Below are 20,695 nucleotides of genomic sequence, written 5' to 3' on the forward strand. Positions count from 1 at the left end.
TGTAGACCAGGCTGGCCTCAACTCAGAGATCCACCTGCCTCTGCCTCCCTAATGCTGGGATTAAAGGTGTGGCACCACCACCGCCGAGTATCCAAATATTAAGTTAACACTATTCACTCACCAAAACCCTCTCTTGAAATAAAAAGTAAAAAGAACACTGAGGATGTAACTCAGTGGTACTGCGTTTGCCAAGCACACACAACCTGGGCTCAGTCCCAGTACCACCACCAAAGACAGACAGACTGACTGACATGAAATTACTGTACAGGTTCCATCTCTAACTCTACTTGTCTGAGGTGGTGTGAACCTGGGTCATGGAGTGACACTGGCATGGAAAGGCAATGTCAGCCCTGAGGATTCTGCTGGGGTGGTGAGTGAGCTGGCGAGATGGCTCGGCAGATCATGTGTTTGCTGTCACCCAGCTGTCCTGTGATCCCCACATGCACTGCAGCACACACACCCTCGCAGGCGACAGTTAAATAAAGACGGGGATCTTCAGGGTGGAGTCTCCTTCACAGTGAATTTTCTCCCTCTAACATCCCTCAAAGATGTATGCTGGGGGCAGCAGGATGGCTGAGGGGCTGGAGACTTTTGTGGCCTAAGCCTGATGATCTGAGTTCAATCCCTCAAGCTGTCCTCTGGCTGGCTTACGCACACGGCAGCACAAATGTACTTAAATAAATGAAAAGCACACCAGCCAGGGCTGGCCAATCAGGATGTTCCTTAACTGGGGACAAGCTCATGCCAGCTATACTCAAACACAGTGTGCCCTGCCCTACAGTGACGGACCTGCTGGTTCCCAGATGACCACTCAGCACCCCTTTCTCAAGGACTCACACAAGCCTCCAAACACAAAGGAAACAAAAGAAGCACTGGAAAGAGGCAAGGAAAACAGAGGACAATTTCAACAAAAAGTACGTACGGAGTTCTTGTTCCACATCTTGACAATTCTGGAGTCCGCAGACAAGACCAAATCTAACGAATCCTGGAAATGGACTGACTTAATGGGCAGTCCATACTGGTGATCCTTGACCAGCAATGGCTTGTCTGAGCGAAGATCATACAGCAATACCTCAAAGAGAAAACAGTTATTTTAGTCAAAGGAGCAATGTCCAAAACAACACATTTAAAAGTAGGAACCCTGGGAGCTAGGGAGGTGGCTCAGCTAAGACAGCGCTGGCCTAACAAGCACGAAGCCTGCAGTTCATTCCCCAGCATGGCAAAAACCAGGCATGGTGGCACGTGCCGGCAACCTCTGCACCTAAGACAGGGAGAGGAAAGGAGTCAGGCACTCAAGGTCATCCTTGGCTTCACATGGAGTTTGAAGCCAACCTGGGCTGCAGGAGACAGTCTCAAAAATAAATAAATAAAACTTGAAATAATGACTGTCCTGTATTTCATAACCTATGAACACAACAAACAAATTCACTCAAAGCCTAACAAGAAAGTCAGCCTGTAGAATACATTTTTATGACTTCAATCCCAGTAGTTTTTAGGCACACTGCTGTAATAATTACGGATCTACACTAAGTGTATCACTTGTTAATTAGCAAATCTGTATGATGGCCTACGCCACAGCAGGTGCTGCTGCCACAAATGACGTGACAGAGAATGGAGCCAGTGCACTCCTTAGTAAGAAAGGGCTGGTAGGTCCAAAACAGGAGATTCTCCTGACTTCCATCGTTAGAGGCAGGGGAGCCCAGAAAGCTGGGTTTCACAATCTCAGGTGACAGGTCTCCCATCGCCCTGGAAGAGAGGCAGTAAATCTATTAGAGTTTCTCTCCATCTCTTTGTGGTCAGACAACTTACAAGGGTTCATTACGAAGGAAAGGCATAAAACAGACTGGAAAGACAAAGGCAAGTTCTGTGGACACTGTAGGATGATGTTTAAGTACTATGTGGGAAAAAGATACCTTGAGTTTGCAGGGTGTTGCACGCCTTTAATATCAGCATGGGGGAGGCAGAGGCAGGTGAATCTCTGTGAGTTCAAGGCTAGCCTGGTCTACAAAGCAGGTTCCAAGGACAATTAGGGCTGTCACACAGACAAACGGCTTGGAAAAACCTCACACACACACACACACACACACACACACACACACACACACACACACACACACACACACACCTGAGGACTACTCCACTTCAACTCCAGTTCCAAGGAACCTAGATCAATCCCCAGGTACTAGAGGGCTCTGGCATTCTGGAACACTCCACTCTGGCCAAAGAGAACAACCTCACTTCTTGTCCCAAGTATGTGTCTCCCAATACATATCCAAAATACTATCTTACATGTGAAATTTCCACCTTGAACATATTTACCTGTCCTGTGGAGGTTCCAACTGCCATGGTCAGGGCACCATTAAACTTCAAAGCAGAGATGGTGGGCAAGCTGTTTATTCTGAAAGGCAAATATTTGTTCTCTGTGACTATGTGACCAAACCTTTTACTAAATAACAGGCTCATCATTTATCTTCACTTCAAATATGACAAGCATTTCGGGGCGGGGGGGAGGGATGCCTTTAATTCCAGCAGAGACAGGTGGATCTCTGTGAGTTCGAGGCCAGCCTGGTCTACAGTCTGCTGTGACTGGTTTATAAGGATGCTGGGATCTGAACTAAGTCATATCTTGTACAGCAAACAAGCACTTCATTGAATGAGCCAAACCCGCAGCCCCCAAACATTCCATATTTACTCAGGGAAACAACTTATCTTGGGGCATGGGTATGCTTACTTCTCATGTAAAAACAACTTTCACTGAGGCAAGCGATGGCTTAGTGGTTTAGAACATGTACTGCTCTTACAGAGGACCCAAGTACAAGTCCCAGCACCCATGTCACAACCACCTATATAACTTTAGATCCAGCAGATCTGATACCTTTGCTCTTTTCAGGCACCTACACTCATGGGCACATACACATATACACATAATTAAAGAATATTTAAAACATGAAATAGATCAATTTCATTCATCTAAAATAAAAGGTTAATACCTAAAGGAAGATCCTAGGATCTTCAAAGTACTGAAGCTAGAACAAAGGTTATGGCTACAATTATAGACCATGATTCTCACACACCAGCAATGAAAACTAGCACCAAAAGATCGAGGTGGGAAAAATGAGAGACAATAGGTCAGACATAGACACCAGCTTGCTGTGGTGACACACGCCTGTAACCCCAGCACTCATGTAGGGCTACACAGTGAAATCACAACAGCTCTGCTTTCAGTCCTCATGGGCCACATGTTGCTAGCCACAATTCCAGCACAGGCTGACACCCACAGCATCATCAATCCTCTCCTGCCACCTAAAGCCCCAGCCTGGAGCTGCTCTGAACAGCAGTAAAGAAGGAAGCCTCTGGTCCACAAAGATTCCATTATCTTCAAAATGAACTTTAGAATAATTTTTCATATGGAAGTATTTTCCTATTTCACCAAGATTCATTTTATAGTGCAATTTTATCACTTTCTTCAAGCTGCACAGTTAATGTTATGAGAACTTTGGTCTACTGCCTCCTCCTACTGGGGCATTGCTAATAAATAACAAAATCAATGGCTTATGGACATTTACTTCCTAACCAACTTATGGAGCTGTCATATTAGCTCTTCCTGGTTTTCAGGTGAGTCTGTCTTCCTCAGGCAGAGAGATATCAATCACTCATGGAAAAGAAAGATAGCCACCCCTCTGTCCAGTGTTTAAAGCTTCTTCACCTTCTAGAGTTTAATAAATAACAGGAGACAGGCTACAAGGCTTGTAGGATAAACATAAAGCTAATCATAAAAAATAAGCTGGGCAGTGGTGGCGCACACCTTTAATCCCAGCGGAGGCAGAGGCAGGCGGATCTTTGTGAGTTCGAGGCCAGCCTGGTCTACACAAACTAGTTCCAGGACAGGCTCCAAAGGTACAGAGAAACTCTGTCTCGAAAACCAAAAAAAACATAAAAAATAAAACACAGGGGTTAGAGAGATGGCTCAGCGGTTAAGAACACTGGCTGTTCTTCTAGAGGACCAAGGTTCAGTTTCCCAGAACCCAGACAATAGGTTCTATAACTCCAGTTTCAGAGGATCCAACAGGCTCTTCTGGTCTTCATATGCAGGTACACACACACACACACACACACACACACACACACAAAATCAAGAATAAATCTTTATAAAAATGATAAAATACAATAAGATCATTTGAAACTTAATCAGCAGAAAAAAACCAAACCATTTTTAACATTTTGGTATACCGTATCTGGATGTTTTCCCATGACTATACACACACGAGATCATTGTTCTTTCTACAAAAAGGTCACAAAGATGTAACAAACATCCCTGACAACTGTAGGAAGGAATATCTGCAGGTGTTTTATGTGCCCTTCCCTAAGTGAACATGCCTCTGAGACACAATGCTCAAAAGTTGAACACTGCACATGCCACTGATGGAGAGCCTTCTACAAAACACATCAGATAAAAGTACCCAACAAAAACATCCCTCTCTGTATGGAAACAATTCATCAAAGTCTCTGGCAAACATAAAGTAACCAAACAAATAAAACCACTATCTACTAAGCAACAAGGTAGCAATTAGGTAGCTCTTTCTAAAAATAAACTGTTGTATGTCTACTGTGTACTAGCCAGAAGACTCCCTTAAACCCGGGAGGACAGCCCTTATGGACAAGTGAGCTAGAGGGATGGTTCAGTGGGGTCAACCATGGATACTTGCTTCCAAGCCTGGCAACTGGACCCACGGGTGGAGAGAGAGAAGACTTCAGAAAGTTGTCCTCTGACCTCCACATACAAGAAGCAGCATGGCTGTACCCCACCCATGAAAAGCAGATCAATAAATAAATACAATAAAATGGGGAAGGAAGAAGAGCACTGAGCACCTGCTAGGGTGGAGCATAAACTGAGTCCAGGGAGACAGTATCCCATCCACAGGCTGGTAGATGCTCACATGTACACTACATTTTCTGTAAGAAAGTCCTTGGGAATATGTATGTGCTAACCCAGAAATGCAAGTTTTAGATGTTCTGGAAATAATCACCCAACTCTAAACATCCTCAATGTTCCTGGGGGCACTGATTGGCTAAACTCTACTGCATGGCAGGCTGGCCACTGCTATTCTTTCAGTTTCAGAAATGGCTTAGCATCTTTTGTTTGCTATGCTAAATATAATTATTTTCAAAATAACTGCTTTAAGCAAATATACTCAACTACAACAGCTGAAAAAAGCCTTAACTTTAAAAGACAAGAGAATTCAGTACAAAATGTGAGCCAATTTTATTTATTTTTATTTTTTCCTGAGAAAAGGCTTCTCTGTATAACAGCCCTGACTACCCTGGGGTCAATTTTATTTTTAAAAGGTATTTCCATATTTCAGCCAGATATGGTGGCCCATGCCTTTAATTCCAGCACGTGGGGAGGCAGAGACAGGCAAATCTCCTAGTTCAAGGCCAGCCAAGTCTACAGAGTGAATTCCAGGATAGCCTGGACTACAGAGAAAACTTGTCTTGAAAAACCAAAAAACAAACAAACAACAACAACAACAAAAAAAAAAAAAACAAATACTCCCCTATTTCTCAAGAGCAAAGTTAAATGATTTTCCTTACTGTCTAGGGTCACATCTCCTAGAGTTACTGTGTTTCTATTTGAAATAAATAGCTTTAAGATATATTATCAGTGATCCCTATAGATCAGTTTACATTTTAAAAAAAGTTGTGTGAATACACACAGGAGTATACCTGGAGGTCATAGGACAACCCTGTGGCATTCTCTTCCACCTACATGGGTCCCAGGACTGAACTCAGGTCATCAGACACACACTGGGATCCCAGCACTGGGCAGGCAGAGGCAGGTGAGCTCTGTGATTTGACACCAGTCTGGTCTACAGGGTTCTTGGTCAGGCAGGGCTAGAGTAAGACTATGTGTCACAAAAACAAAACAAATGGATAAACAAAAGAAGAAAAAACAAACCCAGAACGTGATGCTCACGACAGGGTGAACACAGCACACAATTCAACAGTAATTCAAAGACAAGCGAATGCCTATGGGTGAGAGAAAATTAACCTCTCTACTTCCTTCAGAATGAGGAAATATCTTTAACATAACTGACTTTACTTTCTAATATACTAATTTTTCTAGTTCTTTTGTTTATGTTGATGGGTTAAAATAATATGGGAACTGAAGAGCTGGATGGGGGAGAGCACAAACTGCTCTGTTAAGGACTGGAATTCAGTTCCCAGCACCCACACTGGGCAGCTCACAATGACTGCAACTTAAGCTCTAGGGGGTGCAGAGTCCTCCTCTGGCCTCCTCAGGAACCTGCACTAGTGCATGCACGCCTCAACAACAACAAACCTTAACATGCAGTTTTGCATTAGTCTAGGCTATGTGGGAGTGAACTTCCTGGCTTAAAACTGCTCAGTATTCCCCACACCACGTCATGACTAATGACGCTGATAACCACTTTAACTGCTTCCACTGTCACTTTAAATGTAATAGTTTAAAACAAGCACACAAATAAATCTATTTATTAACACAGAGCAGACTTATAGAAAGACATATCTTTCTAGTTCTGCCCTTCCTGGTTTGTTTACCACTGGATTGTTTGTTGCTGCAGTACTGAGAACTGAACCTGCAGCCTTACTGCACACTGCACGGCCTCACACACTCCACATCCTTGCACACTCCCATTGAGCTGCATCGACTAACTGAATCATTCATAATTTTTTTTAGACCAAAGATGTTCCATACCAACAAATTTTTCAAAGGAATGATGAGTTCCCTCCCTAAAGGTGGGAAAACTTTGCAGTAATTTAAAGGGTGCTTAGTGTCACCGCACTGTGACCATCAGACACTTCACCCTCGCACATGGGTATCAGCAGAGGGTGTGCCAATTCTCTCTGAAGTACACGAGGATGTACTGGGGAAGCAGAGGATGGTAAATACCGTGAGCTCATAGAAAAGCATTTCTGAACTGATTGCAGTAGATAAGCCCAGGGCAAGGATCTGCCTGAGGGTGATCTGCCACACATCCACATCAAACACCGGGACAGTGGTGCCGCCTGTGAAATCGGCACACTGGTAAGTGGGGGACCCCCAAAGATGCTTCCTCTATTTAATGCAACCCACGACTTAGGCTGCAGGCTTCTCTCTCCAAGTATGTACCACTCTCTAAAGTTATAAGTATAGGAATTAGACCAAAGAGAACAAGGAAAACATAGTCACACTTGCTTCCCTGCACCAGAGAGCATTCAAAGCACACTTTCCAGGCTGAAGGGACAGTACCACCCAACCCACCGGTCCTGCAGAACTGAAATGTCAGTTCTTACAACAGACTTGACAAATCCCGCAGCAACTAAACGTACCGCTCTGTGCGGTGCTGGAAAGAGGCAATCTCCCTGGCTTGCCCCAGCACTCACAGACACCAACTACAGAGGCAAGTCCCAAAGAGCTCCATCCAATGGCAGTTAATGTCATGCCGCCAGGCTGACTTAGAGCAGAAGTCTGATCGACAGACTGCAGTTCTCCACTACTCACTCTGAGTCCACCGTGACGCTACTTAACGCGCAGTCTAACACGCCCACTCTTTTTCTCACTCTTGGATCCCAGCATTCCACTCGACCCTGAACAGAGGAAAAAACAACTTTAAGTAAAAGCTGCTACTAGAAAAATTTCAAACATTTACCAAAAATAAAGATTTATTACCACTAATTTCACGGAGAATCAAAGCTTCTTTTAGTCTATAATCTCGGCACTGTCATACTTCACCGCGAGGTGATTTGCTTCATTACTAAGGAAACGAGCAATGAAAAGTTCCAACTACACATTTGAGCCTTGGATTGGCTCCCACGGAAAGGAGCAATAAAGATATTTGTATTTTATATCAATCATCACAGTAATGTTAAACTTCTTAGTGATAATAAAGATATTGTGGTTTTATGAAAAAGGTCTTCATGATTTTGTCTGTTTGAATAAGGACCTTACTGTTATCCAGGTTAGCCTCCACTTCCTGGGCTCAAGTGATCTTCCTGTGTCAGCCTCCTGAGTAGCTAAGGCTACAGGATAGGTCTTTGCTTTAGTCTCTATTATTCCATACATTTTATTTTTTAATATTTTGAGATGAGGACTTAATAATTTATTTAACTTTATGTGCATTGGGTTTTTTTAATATTTATTTATTATGTATACAATGTTCTGTCTGCATGTATGCCAGCAGACCAGAAGAGGGTGCCAGACCTCATTACAGATGGTTTTGAGCCACAATGTGGTTGCTGGGAATTGAACTCAGGACCTTTAAAAGAACAGGCAATGTTCTTAACCGCTGAGCCATCTCTCCAGCCCCATGTGCATTGGTGCTTTCCCTATATGTACATGAGTGTGCTGGAACCTCCTTATTTCTAAGAATTATACTTTAAGCTGGGCGGTGGTGGTACACGCCTCTATTCCCAGCACTCAGGAGGAAGAGGCAGGTAGATCTTTGTGAGTTCGAGGACAGCCTGGTCTACAAGAGCTAGTTCCAGAACAGGCTCCAAAGCTACAGAGAAACCCTATCTCGTGGGGGAAAGAAAAAAAAGAAAATTGTACTTTAAATATTTAGGCATGAAATGTCATAATATCCATGATTTATTTTCAAATGGCTAAGAAAACATTTTTTAAATATAACATTTTTATAAGAAAGTGGGAATATAGAATGCAAACCCTGAACTATGTTTTCAACATTTCTTTTCTTTTTTTTTTTTTTAGTTTATTTATTTTTTGCTATGGGTGTCGGGTCCCCAGAAACTGAAGCCACAGATAGGTATGAGCTGCCATATGGGTGGTAGGAATTGAACTCAGGTCCTCTGGAAGAACAATCAGTGCTCTTAACCCTTGACATTTCTTTAGCCCTGGCTGTCCTGGAACTCAGTATGTATACTAGGCCAGCCTCAAACTCAAAGAGATCACTTGCCTCTGCTACTGAACGCTGTGACGAAGGCAAAAGCCACTACCACCTGGCTGTTTTCAACATTTCTAAAGGTATAATTTTTTTTTAAGAAATTAAATGCTGAGGCTTGATTAATTGATTGGCTCACTGATTTTGGCACTGTTAAGGACCAAACCTAGGCCTCACAATGCTAGGGGGGTGTCTATTTTTAATTGCATGTATATGTATGTCTGTGTACAGGCAAGAGTCTGTGAGTGCATGTGCCAAAAGCGGCCAGAAGATGGTGTCAGACTCCCCCATCTTGGGTCACAGGCAGCTGTGAATTGACTTACCTGGGAAGTGGAAACCAAATTCGGGTCCTCTAGAAGAGTTATACACATTTGTAACTACTGAACTATTGCTCCAGGTCACAGAAAATGGTTTTTGAATACAAACAGAACTGTAGGCCTTACAAAATGGCTCAGACAAGCCTGACAACCCGAGTTCAATCCTCAGGACTCATATGGAAGAAGAAAATCAACTCCAGTAAGTTGCCCTCCTATCTCTACATAAGCACTGCACCAAGCGTGCACATGTTCACACAAAATACACACACACACACACACACACACACACACACACACACACACACACATAAATGTTAAACGTTTTAAAGAAAAAAAATGGAACTGTAAACAAGTGAAAACACATTTACAAAAACAAAGTCAACAGGTGCTAACCTCTATTGTTCCTGTGGCGAACAAGCCATGCACTGCATTTATGTCACAAACGTTGTTCTCCCTAAAACAGTAAAGCAAACACAGGAAAGAAGTGTTAGGGGCATCCAGTTAGGGAAGAGGTCTGTAGCTCACCAAATGCTGCAGACAGACACGACCAAGGCTGTCAGCTACATGAAATGCATAGAGGCATGGGTCAGTTAAGGGCTTGGCTCATAGCCACCTAAGGCCCTGATACCCAGGGTGACACTACCTGCCGGATGCCAGACAGGGGAAGTTCTCCCTCTGAAATACTATTCCACCATGAGAAGAAAGGCCCTTCTATTTCCTCCCAGGCAATGCTGCATTCTTAGGAACACAGGCCATCACTATGGCAATCTCCAGACCTGGGAGTACAAACAAAGCCTCATTTTCTTACTCCCTGAAGTGAATTTTGACCTACCTCAATGGGTTATTGTGAGGATTAAATTAAAGAACAAAATGTTCAACAGTGCCCAGCGTATAAAGGATATGTAATAAATAACAGAGGTTATGAACAAGAAGGCAAGCAGCTGAAGAGAAGGTAACTTTTTTATTATGCAATAATGTATTATGAAGTTACAAATTTTTTAAATCCTGTCTCAAAAAATCAAAAAAAAAAAAAGTATTTTAAGCCCGGGCAGAACAAAACCATCTTGCCAGCTTGGAAGTTTTACCACTCTGTGTTCTCCTCTCAGATACCTCACAGAGACAAGGCAAAGTTCGAGTTCTGGAAGTACAGATGGGAAGGAGTCCAGCTCCCATGCCTACCTAGCTGCAGACCCCGGGCAGGCCACCTATCCCAGTGCAGCTGCAGACCCAAGGCAGGCCACCTATCCTAGTGCAGCTGCAGACCCCAGGCAGGCCACCTATCCCAGTGCAGCTGCAGACCCAGGGCAGGCCACCTATCCCAGTGCATGAACACAGAACTGGCTCTGCCAGAACCAGATGTCATTCATTGAAAGCTAATTTCAAAAAAGAAAAGTACCAAAAACTTTTATATTTAAGAAAACTTAATATTACAGGTAAAAATAATACCCTGCGTTTTTAAAAGTCAGTCAGAAGCTTTGTTGTTGTTATATTAAGACAAGGTCTCTCTATATAGCTCTGGTTGGCCTGAAACTTGCTATGTAGACCAGGCTAGCCCTGAACTCAGAGATCCATCCAATTCTGCTTCCTGAGTGCTGGGATTAATTTCTAAGTCTTTTTGTATGAGAACTTAAACTTTTAAGGAATCATTTGGTATTCTCAGCAAATCTATTTGTTAACAACCACAATAACAAAAAAACAAAAAAACCGAGTCCTTCATTTATTTATCTGCTTAGCGGCGAACCAAGGGCCTTGTGCATACTAAGTACAGAAGATGGACTGATGGTGTTAGGGGAAAAAAGAAACCGAACAACACCTTCAGTTCCGATTAAGAGCATAGTTAATGATATCCTACTAAATGATGGCCCAGCATGCTGGTAGACTGCAACTAGGTCACTTGATGACAACACGAATCTCTGGCTCCATCTCCTGGGCAAAATAAATAGAGCAGTAGGGCTGAGGTACTCACGCGGCATCTGTCTGGAGAGGATTCAGGTAACGCCCTTGTTCTAAATTTAATCTATACACTTCAGAGCTGCAAGTAACAAAGAGACCCGGTAAGCGACAAGCATTTCTGTGAGTAAACATAAGCTTCAGAAGCACATGCGAAGCTATCACCCATAAGCCATCACTTCACTCTGAAAAGCTGATAAAAAACTTATTCCAAGTCTTGGAGGTGAGGAGCTGAGACTCTTGCAGGAACCCGAGTTTAGTTCCCAGCACCCCCTCAGACTGTTCACAACCACCTGTCACTCCAGGGGATCTCCCTCATAGCTCAGCACTGGGGTCACTGGCCTGCAGCACTGCCATGCCTGGTTTTTATATTACACTGGGGATCTGAACTCAGGTCCCCACGCTTGCACAGAAAGAACTTTACTCACTGAGCCATGTCCCCAGCCCCCCTAAATACATATGACATTAATGACAAAATACTGAACAAACTTAAAGCAGGAACTAGAAGCTCAGGGGGTAAAGAAAAACTTGAGGAACAAACCAAAACTAAACAACAGCGTCTTGTAAACTCAGCAACAGGGCTACTCTGTGAGACTTGTGTGGGTTCTAGCTTAAACACTCGACACATGCATATTTTAAAGTCAGGTCTTTCAAAAAGATCTTAGTAAGCAAATATCAGGTGCTAAAACATTATAGTGGGGCTGGAGAGATCTCAACAGCTACAAGCACTGGCTGCTCTTCCAGAGGTCCTGAGTTCAATTCCCAGCAACCACATGGAGGCTCACAACCATCTGTAATGAGATCTGGTGCCTTCTTCTGGCCTACAGGCATGCATGCAGACAGAACACTGTATACATAATAAGTAAATAAATTAAAATAATAAAATAAAACATTACAGTAATACCACCCACTAAAAACTATGTATCAACTAGGTAAACTACTAGATTTTTGTTGTTGTTGTTGTTAATCCCTTTTTCTAAGATTGAGTCCCTTCCACACTAACGACACATCACTTTCTCTATTGAGGACATCTGTCTACAGATCATCTAGTGAAGCTAGCTGTGTGAGAGGTGAAAAGGAAAAAGACACTGATCGATACCTCGCACCAACGAAGTACAAGTCACAGGATGGGTAGTGGTAAGAGAAGTCTCTGCCGAACTTGGGAATTCTGGTTTTGTAATAAAAACCTGACTGTGAGTGAAACTCGATATATCTGTCATTATGCAAGAAGACGATCTGGAAAGAAAACAATCAAAGTCTAGTCTGCTTAACTTTCAACATCACTAAAACTACCAAACAAGAAAAACTTTCATCTCTCCCCCTGCTTACTCTCTGTATGCAAATACACAGACCTATATGCACACACTTTCATTTAGCAGACTACACAAGTGTGTATAAAGTTTGCATGGTGTTTAAATGTAAATCAATCAATACTAGAGATGACGGCAACCTGGCAAACAAGCCTAGGCCAGTATCAATGATCAGAACCACAGATGGAGACCATTAGACACCTGGCAAAGGGCAACTGTTACAAGTTCCTTAGAAAACAGGCGAGGTCCTATAATGCTGAGAACCAACGCTACTAGTCAAGCAAAGGTTCTCTCCCCCAATGCTGATTTAAAAGATAGTACACGTCATGCATGCACCTGGCCAAAAATCAATAGAATAATAAATTATCTATTACTACACAGTGATTTTTAACTTAATACTGGGAAGATAGAAGAAATATTTATTAGAAAAATGAGTTCCAGGGCTGGACAGACAGCTCAGCAGTGATGAGCACCTGCTGCGTTTGCAGAGCACCTGAGTTCAGATCCCAGCACCTACACAGCAGCTCACAACCACCTGGTGATCTGATGCCCTCTTCTGGTATCTAAGCACAACTGCACACATGTGGTGGACTTCCACACAAACACACATACACATATAAATAAAAATAAAAAGTAAATACCTTTGAATAGTCATCAGATAAAATCTCAAAGGTGACAACTGAAAAGTAGCAATAGAAAAAAGAAACCACAATTATCAACCAGTATCCTAGCACACAGGCTTCTTGTGAGGATTCTAATTGGTTTTGCCTGGTGAATAACTGTACACAAATGTTATTTCTACTTCTACATAAAACAAGAAAAGTCCCACTAGAATTTTTTATAGAATTAAAGAGAATTTACAAATTATGACTCCTTAAAATTTCAACTACTGCCTTACTGAGACGTCCTAAATGGTTTTTAAGACTTTCAAATAGAAACTGAAGAGCGCCCTTTAGAGCACTGCTTTACAAAGGGCCCCAGGCTGGGGAGTCACGTGCTGGCTCCTGCCTAGGGAGGAGGAAGATCTTTGCGAGTCTGAGGCCAGCTTGGTCTACATAAGGAGTTTCCAACCAGCTACGGCTGCAGGAAGAAACCCTGTTTCAAAATAAAAAGAAGGAAAAAGAGGCAGCAGTAGCTTTTGCCTAAACAAAGTTGACCTCCAGACGAAAATAGTAACAGCTATGGATGGCACACAGAGTTCCCGCCGTTCTTCAGAAGCAAAGGGGGGACTAGAACGCTATGCTGGCACTTCTGCACAACACTGCATCCCACTAACTTCTTTCCCCTTGATCCTAACACTAGACTAACTGATAAGTTAACTGTGTCATTTTAGTGTGCTTTCTGTGTCCCCCTGGTGAGAGCAGGTATGGAGCCTTGCAGTTACTGAGACACTGCTCCCAGGGGTCATGTTATATGGTATGACAATGGGAAAGTTTCATTTAATCAGATGAATCTTTTATCAGAAGAGGTCTCTCAGGGCCAGGGATAGGGCTTCGTGGTTAAGAGCACTCGCTCTCCCAGAGAAGCCAGGTCCAAGGCCCAGCACCCACATGCAGCTCACAGCCATCTATAATTCCAGTCAAAGAAGATCAGATGCCCTCTTCCGGCTTCCTGTGGTATCAGGCACATGCATGGTGCACAGATACGTATGCAGGTAAAATACCCATTCACGTGAGATAAAATAATGAAGACTAAAAAGAAAGATGTGAAAGAGGTCTTCAGCTGGGGCAGAGTGCTGGCAGCCTCTATAAACGAAATGGAGCCCAGCTGAGATCCAGCGAGAAGGGTGACCCCACCACCCAGTCCCACAGCCACAATAAGCTGAGTCTGGAAGTAGACTTGTTTGTTTGGTTGGTTTGGTTTTTCGAGTCAGGATTTCTCTGTAGCTTTGGAGCCTGTCCTGGAACTAGCTCTGTAGACCAGGCTGGGCTTGAACTCACGGAGATCCACCTGCCTCTGCCTCCCAAGTGCTAGGATTAAAGATGTGCGCCACTACCACCTGGTGAAGCAGACTCTTGATGAGCCTTCAACAGCCCACCTGGCCAACCTACTGAGGGTAGCCCTATGCAGAGCCAAGGGCCCAGCCAGTGTGGGTTACAGCCTGTAAGTGCAGCAACATATTTAACTATTTAATCCACAGCAACCAAAACCCACTACACAACCCATTCCCATTCTAAAAAGCAGCATGACTGACAAATACAAAAAGCTATCCATGAGTTCAAAGTTAGCCTCTTACCTTCCGAATCCAAGCACCTTTCAAACTTCAAGGATAACTGATAGGTGTCATAACACCGAACCCGAGGTTTATAAGTTCCTATAAAAAAATTTAAATTGATAGAAATCCCAAGAACACACTCTTCATAGTCACACCCTACGAAACTGCTGCATGTCTTTTCTGTCCTGAGGTAAGACAGTTATCATCAAATCAAAGAAAGGGAGAGCTTTAACAGCAGCACCATACAAGCACCCCAAAGTGAATGACAAAGGGAAAGCAAGCAAGTCACAGAGAGTGACGTATAATGCCTAAGAAGACTCACAATCCAGTAAGAGTAACAGAAACAATCAAAAGTAAAAGTAACAGAAACAATCAGCTGCCATGAGAACAGATGAAAAAAATGCTTAATATCTTAATGCTTGTATCAGTGAAACAGTTAAAATTAGCCATAAACAAATTGATACAACTTCCCTGATAATCTCCAATACCTGGAAGGTCTGTGTGTGTGTGATGGAGAACCACTCTAAAACTATATGTCAGCTTACACAAATCGAGAACTACAAAAACCCAGCCACACGCACACCAGCAATGGGAAAAATGTCCACTCCAACTTCTGTCACACATGGCCAGAGTCTAAAAGCAAAAGAACTCATTGATCTATCAGTGGATAGATCAATAAACAATGGTAAACCCACACCAGAAAACAGGAAGCACATAAAGATGAGCAGGTTCCCAAAGACTGCTGGAGAGTTGGTTCTCTCCTTCTACCTATGGGTTCCAGGATCAAACTCAGGTTGTCACACTCGGCAGCAAGCACCTTTACCTGCTGAGCCGCCTAAGCAGCTCCTAAAATGTGTTACAGAAAGAAGTGCGCTCAGGCCCGGAGGTGACTGCTACAACACAGTGCATATGATCCCAACTCTACAGCTAAAGGCTGCAGCACAGGAATGACAAGGAAGCACAGACACAGCAACTACCTCTAATGCACAATTTGGGGATGCTCACATCTTATGTCACAGCCTTCTATACTCTTTGTATTTCAGACAAATACCCCATGCTTGCAATAAGGAAAAGCAAGGATCAATTTTTAAAAGCAAAACATGATATTATGAGGGGGGGGAATCATTTTTCTAGCATGCATAAAACCTAAGATTTCATTAAAAAAAAAGAAAACACTGAAATATACAGAGCATGGTGATACATGCCTATTATCCCAGCAGTTAGGAAGCTGAGGCAAAAGGCACATAAGCTCTAGGTCAGAGAAGACATCTGCCTCCCAAAACAACAACAAGCCCTCCCAGAGCAGAAAAGCATGCAGACTTTATTTATTTATTTACTTATTTATTTATTTATTTATTTATTTATTAAAGGTTTCTGCCTCCTCCCTGCCACCGCCTTCCATTTCCCTCCCCCTCCCCTGATCAAGTCCCCTTCCCTCATCAGCCTGAAAAGCAATCAGGGTCCCCTGACCTGTGGGAAGTCCAAGGACCACCCACCTCCATCCAGGTCTAGTAAGGTGAGCATCCAAACTGCCTAGGCTCCCACAAAGCCAGTGCTGCAGTAGGATCAAAAACCCATTGCCATTGTTCTTGAGTTCTCAGGAGTCCTCACTCTCCGCTATGTTCAATGAGTCCGGTTTTATCCCAGGCTTTTTCAGACCCAGGCCAGCTGGCCTTGGTGAGTTCCCGATAGAACATCCCCATTGTCTCAGTGTGTGGGTGCACCCCTCGCGGTCCTGAGTTCCTTGCTCGTGCTCTCTCTCCTTCTGCTCCTGATTTGGACCTTGAGATTTCATGCAGACTTTTTTTGAATCCACTGTTGGACAATGACTTTTGTGTGATAGGCCTTAGGAAAAACTATTAATATATGCAGGGCCTTTGTTCTTATTGTGCTTGGCTTTGTTTTTCCTTTATATGTCTGCATTGTCTACAAGGTTCACTTGTATCATCTTGACTCTCAGGAGAAAGAAAATGTGGCAAAAAGCACACAGTTGTATAAAATCAGCACTTCTGCGTCCATTTTCATCCCTGTGTCCCAGGAAAGTCTCACGAGGACACTAAGGATAGCTCTGCAGCTGGACGTTGCTCAGTCGCTAGTGCACTGGGATTGATCCCCAGCACTGGCAAGGAGAGGAGCAGATTTGAATCTGGCCTGATTCTAAACTGAATGTTTCCAAAAGAAACCAAGAGGCTGCTTAGCTCTGCGACAGGTCCACAGTTCACACGTCCCCTGGACTGGCTTCCTGAGGAAGTTGATTTCCCCAACTAGACTAAAACATCTCCAAGGACAAATTTTATCCAACTTGTTTTAGCCATAAGTCCTAGGACAGTGACAGAGATGGAGACAGTGGCAGAATCAAAGATGAAAGTGCTAGCTCTACTGAAGTAAGCAGACAGCAAGTGGCGCCCTGAGTCTAAAGGGCCAAAGGAGGAGGTGCTAAGGACTCTGCACCCAACCACGCTGTCCCATGACAGCCACTAGCTGTGTACATAGTTATTTAAAATAAAAACAATTAAAATCAAAACTTCGGTTCTGAGATCACTATCAATGTTCACAAATTTTTGATGAAAATGGTGTTTTTGAAGATAAAAAGTAAAATCCAAGGATTCTTTTTGTTGTTGTTTTGTTTATTTTTCAAGACAGGGTTGGGGCTGGAGAGATGGCTCAGTGGTTAAGAGCTTTGTCTGCTCTTCCAGAGGTCCTGAGGTCAATTCCCAGCAACCACATGGTGGCTCACAACCATCTGCAGTGAGATTTGGTGCCCTCTTCTGGCCTGCAGGTATACATGCAGGCAGAATACTGTATACATTATAAATAATTTAAAAAAAAAAAAAAAAAAAGGCAGGGTTTCTCTGTGTAACAGTCCTAGCTGTCCTGGAACTCACTTTGTAGATCAGGCTGGCCTCGAACTCACTGAGATCCGCCTGCCTCTGCCTCCCAAGTGTTAGGATTAAAGGTGTGCACCACCACTGCCCAGCTAAACCCAAGGATTCTAAGTAAAAAAGCAATTAATCTTGTCAGAGTAGAGAATGATTTCATAAAAGGAAATATAATTTAGCATTAAACCTCCCTGCCAGGTGTGGTGGTGCACACCTTTAATCCCAGCACTTGGGAGGTACAAACTAGAGGAGCTCCATGAGTTTGAGGCCAGCCTGGTCTACACAGCCAGTTCTAGGGTACCAGGGTTACAGAATGAGAACCTGTCAAAAAAGAAAACAAAACAAAAACCTCTCTCTCACTTAATCTACACCCTGGAGCACTGGACACCACCATTTAGTGTCTCTGGATCTGAAGATCAAGACCCGAATTCAAGGTCTAAGCCCCTTCTAGTCCTCAGTACCTGTGCCCAAATAGCTCACATCTTCCTAACCCTCCTTACCAGTTTCTTGATAAAAGCAGAAGCTAAAGGGCTGGAGAGATAGCTCACAGTTAAGAGACGGGCTACTCTTCCAAAGAACCAGGGTTTGGTTTCCAGCACCCACATAATGGCTCACAACTGTGTGTAACTCCAGTTCCTGGGTTCCAAAGCCCTCTTCTGGCTTTCAGGGCACAAGGCATGCGTAATACACTTCATCACATACAGGCAAAACACTCATACACCAAAAATAAAAATAATAAATGGAAAAAAAACGGGCTTAGCGATGTGGATAGCATGGGTGCTGAGACAGCCATTAACACAGCACAAAGGGACTGGCTTGGTATGTATGAAGCCGTTCAAGTAGAGTGGAGCAAAACCTGGGGTGGAGGCACATGTCTGTATCTCAGCAACTGAAAGTGGAGGTGATGAGGGGAGATTATGAGTCTGAGGCCAGACTAGGATACACGGAAAGCCCGAAAACCAAAAAATAGAAACTAAAAATTAAAAAGCTGCTATTTGTGACCTATTCTGAAAAGTCATTAAAAAAACTATATGTATTGATAGAGAAACACAGCAAAGTGTTCATGGAAGAATCTAATTCTCAGGTAAATAGGTGCTCGTTTAACTCTCCTGAGCGTTTCTGTGCGTCTGAAGTGATTATAAGTAAACACTGGGGTAAACATGGAGGGTGACCCTTCCTACTAGAGCACTTCCTGCTATGGAGCACATGCAAATCATAACCACAAAGATGCTTACCCGTTGCTAAGATGTATTGTCCATCTTTTGACACCTTGATAGTGGTACACACAGTGGGCATTTCAAAATCCTGAATAAGTTCAATTCTCCTACGAACATCTACAGAGAGAGGGGGAAAGAAACTAGTTCAGCACAGGCATCAGGGGAGAAAAGAGTATACAACTCGAAGGTTCCCAGGCCTGAGACGACCCCATCACAGCTCACCCAGCTTCTTCTTAGCTCCTTCCTCTTTAACAGTTTGGATCTGAAATGCCCCCCAAAAGGCCCAAGGGTACCAGGGTCTGGTTCCTAGGTTCATGGCTTAATTGGGAGATGGTAAAACTTATGAGCTATGGAGCCCAGTGAGACTATAGGCCACCCATTTATTCTATCTCCTCTTGCTTCCTGTTTAGTGAGCCATCCCTTGCACCATGAGCTCCCACCACAATATGCTGCCTCACCACAGGCCCCAGGAACCAGTGGCACATGGACAGCAAGCCCAAAAACAGTTTCTTCCCATAAATACTCTGAAGCCATTTTGTTACACATGAGCACACTGGAAGGGGATCAGATAAAACCAGAAGCTGTGAGCTCCAAACAGCATTTCTTCTGAGTTAAAAATCTCATTTTCTATCTGACTTTGGTACTTTATATAAAAGCTATTTTCCCAAGAAGCTTGCCAAAAGACCTCAATCTCACAGCCAGAAAGCTCCTCATGCTCAATTTTTAGAGGACTCAGCTAAAAGGAAGATAAGTTTCCTCTCATCTACAGCACCTGAACTGAAAAACTTTAATGGAAATAAATTTATCAAAGTCAGTTAAGTTACAATTAAATCTCATTGTTTACATTCAGACATTTTATATGTGAAGTTCTTTTGTTCATTAAAAAAAAAGTTTACTGTCTCTGTATTGCAAAACTGAGAGATTCAACTAACAGATAAAGTTTCTGGGGCTGGAGAGATGGTTCAGTGGTCAAGAGCACTGGCTGTTCTTCCAAAGAACCTGGTTCAATTCTCAGCACATACAGGGCGGCTCACAACTGCCTGTAACCCCAGTTCCAGGAAATCTGACATCATCATAAAGAATATACACTGGCAAAACACAGTGCATACTAATTAAAATAAATAAAGATTCTGGCCACTAGGAACAAAGCAATTATGGAACTGTCGGGAAAGACAGTCCTCCTTAGACCTCGTGTGTTCCTGTGCATCTTGCTCAGTGCGGCAGCCCTACAAGGGTCTGGCCACTTGTACCTGAGCCATGTTTCCGGGTTCCTGGCAGCTGAGAATTTTGACAGACGAGGTCACTGAAGGGCAGGCCTGTTTACTGCCTGCTAGCAAAGCCATGGGCTTCCCACCTCAGGGTTCCTCCCTGAAACACAAACCCCCAGTGTGCACACCTCATCCAAGCCATGCTGAAGCCCTCCCAAGGGACTCGAAGGGCAGCTGGGACAAACATACAGAGGTCGTGCCATCTGTGCCATGCCGTGAGTCTGTCTGACCCTGGAGCCTTGATGCCACCCATGAAGCCAGAAGAGGCTAACTTGTTAGCTTGAAAAGGAGGTAAAACCAAGATCCACACCATCAGCAGGACAAAAGCTCACTTCCCACACCCCACACTGGAAAGCCAGAACTGAAGACACTGTCACATGAGACACTGACAGCAGGAGCACCGTGGATACTTACCCACATCTTTCTTCTGCAGCGCTCTCTTCTTCCTGTCAGAAAGCCACTAGGAGAGAACAGATGTTGCGCTTTAAAACACACCGGGATTGTCTTCTGCTCGCAAAACAATAAAAGTTCATTTTAAAAACCCGCAAACTTCGGGCGGTGGTGGCGCACGCCTTTAATCCCAACACTCAGGAGGCAGAGGCAGGCGGATCTCTGTGAGTT

General features: G+C 43.6%; 1 protein-coding gene across 1 annotated transcript in view; it reads right to left on the reverse strand.

Annotated features, from left to right (window-relative positions):
- Nucleotides 1-20,695, reverse strand: part of Nol10 (nucleolar protein 10) — an 86,945-nt gene that overhangs the window by 64,022 nt on the left and 2,228 nt on the right. The window contains exons 2-11 of the mRNA XM_005366514.3: nucleotides 20,489-20,534; nucleotides 18,825-18,923; nucleotides 14,732-14,809; nucleotides 13,137-13,174; nucleotides 12,285-12,421; nucleotides 11,202-11,267; nucleotides 9,629-9,689; nucleotides 7,523-7,608; nucleotides 2,320-2,398; nucleotides 923-1,072 (exon numbers count right to left, since the gene is read on the reverse strand). Of these exons, the coding sequence (XP_005366571.1) occupies nucleotides 923-1,072; nucleotides 2,320-2,398; nucleotides 7,523-7,608; nucleotides 9,629-9,689; nucleotides 11,202-11,267; nucleotides 12,285-12,421; nucleotides 13,137-13,174; nucleotides 14,732-14,809; nucleotides 18,825-18,923; nucleotides 20,489-20,534 (840 nt within the window). The remainder of the gene's footprint in view (nucleotides 1-922; nucleotides 1,073-2,319; nucleotides 2,399-7,522; nucleotides 7,609-9,628; nucleotides 9,690-11,201; nucleotides 11,268-12,284; nucleotides 12,422-13,136; nucleotides 13,175-14,731; nucleotides 14,810-18,824; nucleotides 18,924-20,488; nucleotides 20,535-20,695) is intronic.

Source organism: Microtus ochrogaster, unplaced genomic scaffold (genome assembly GCF_000317375.1).
Source record: "Microtus ochrogaster isolate Prairie Vole_2 unplaced genomic scaffold, MicOch1.0 UNK10, whole genome shotgun sequence".
NCBI classification, from domain to species: domain Eukaryota; kingdom Metazoa; phylum Chordata; class Mammalia; order Rodentia; family Cricetidae; genus Microtus; species Microtus ochrogaster.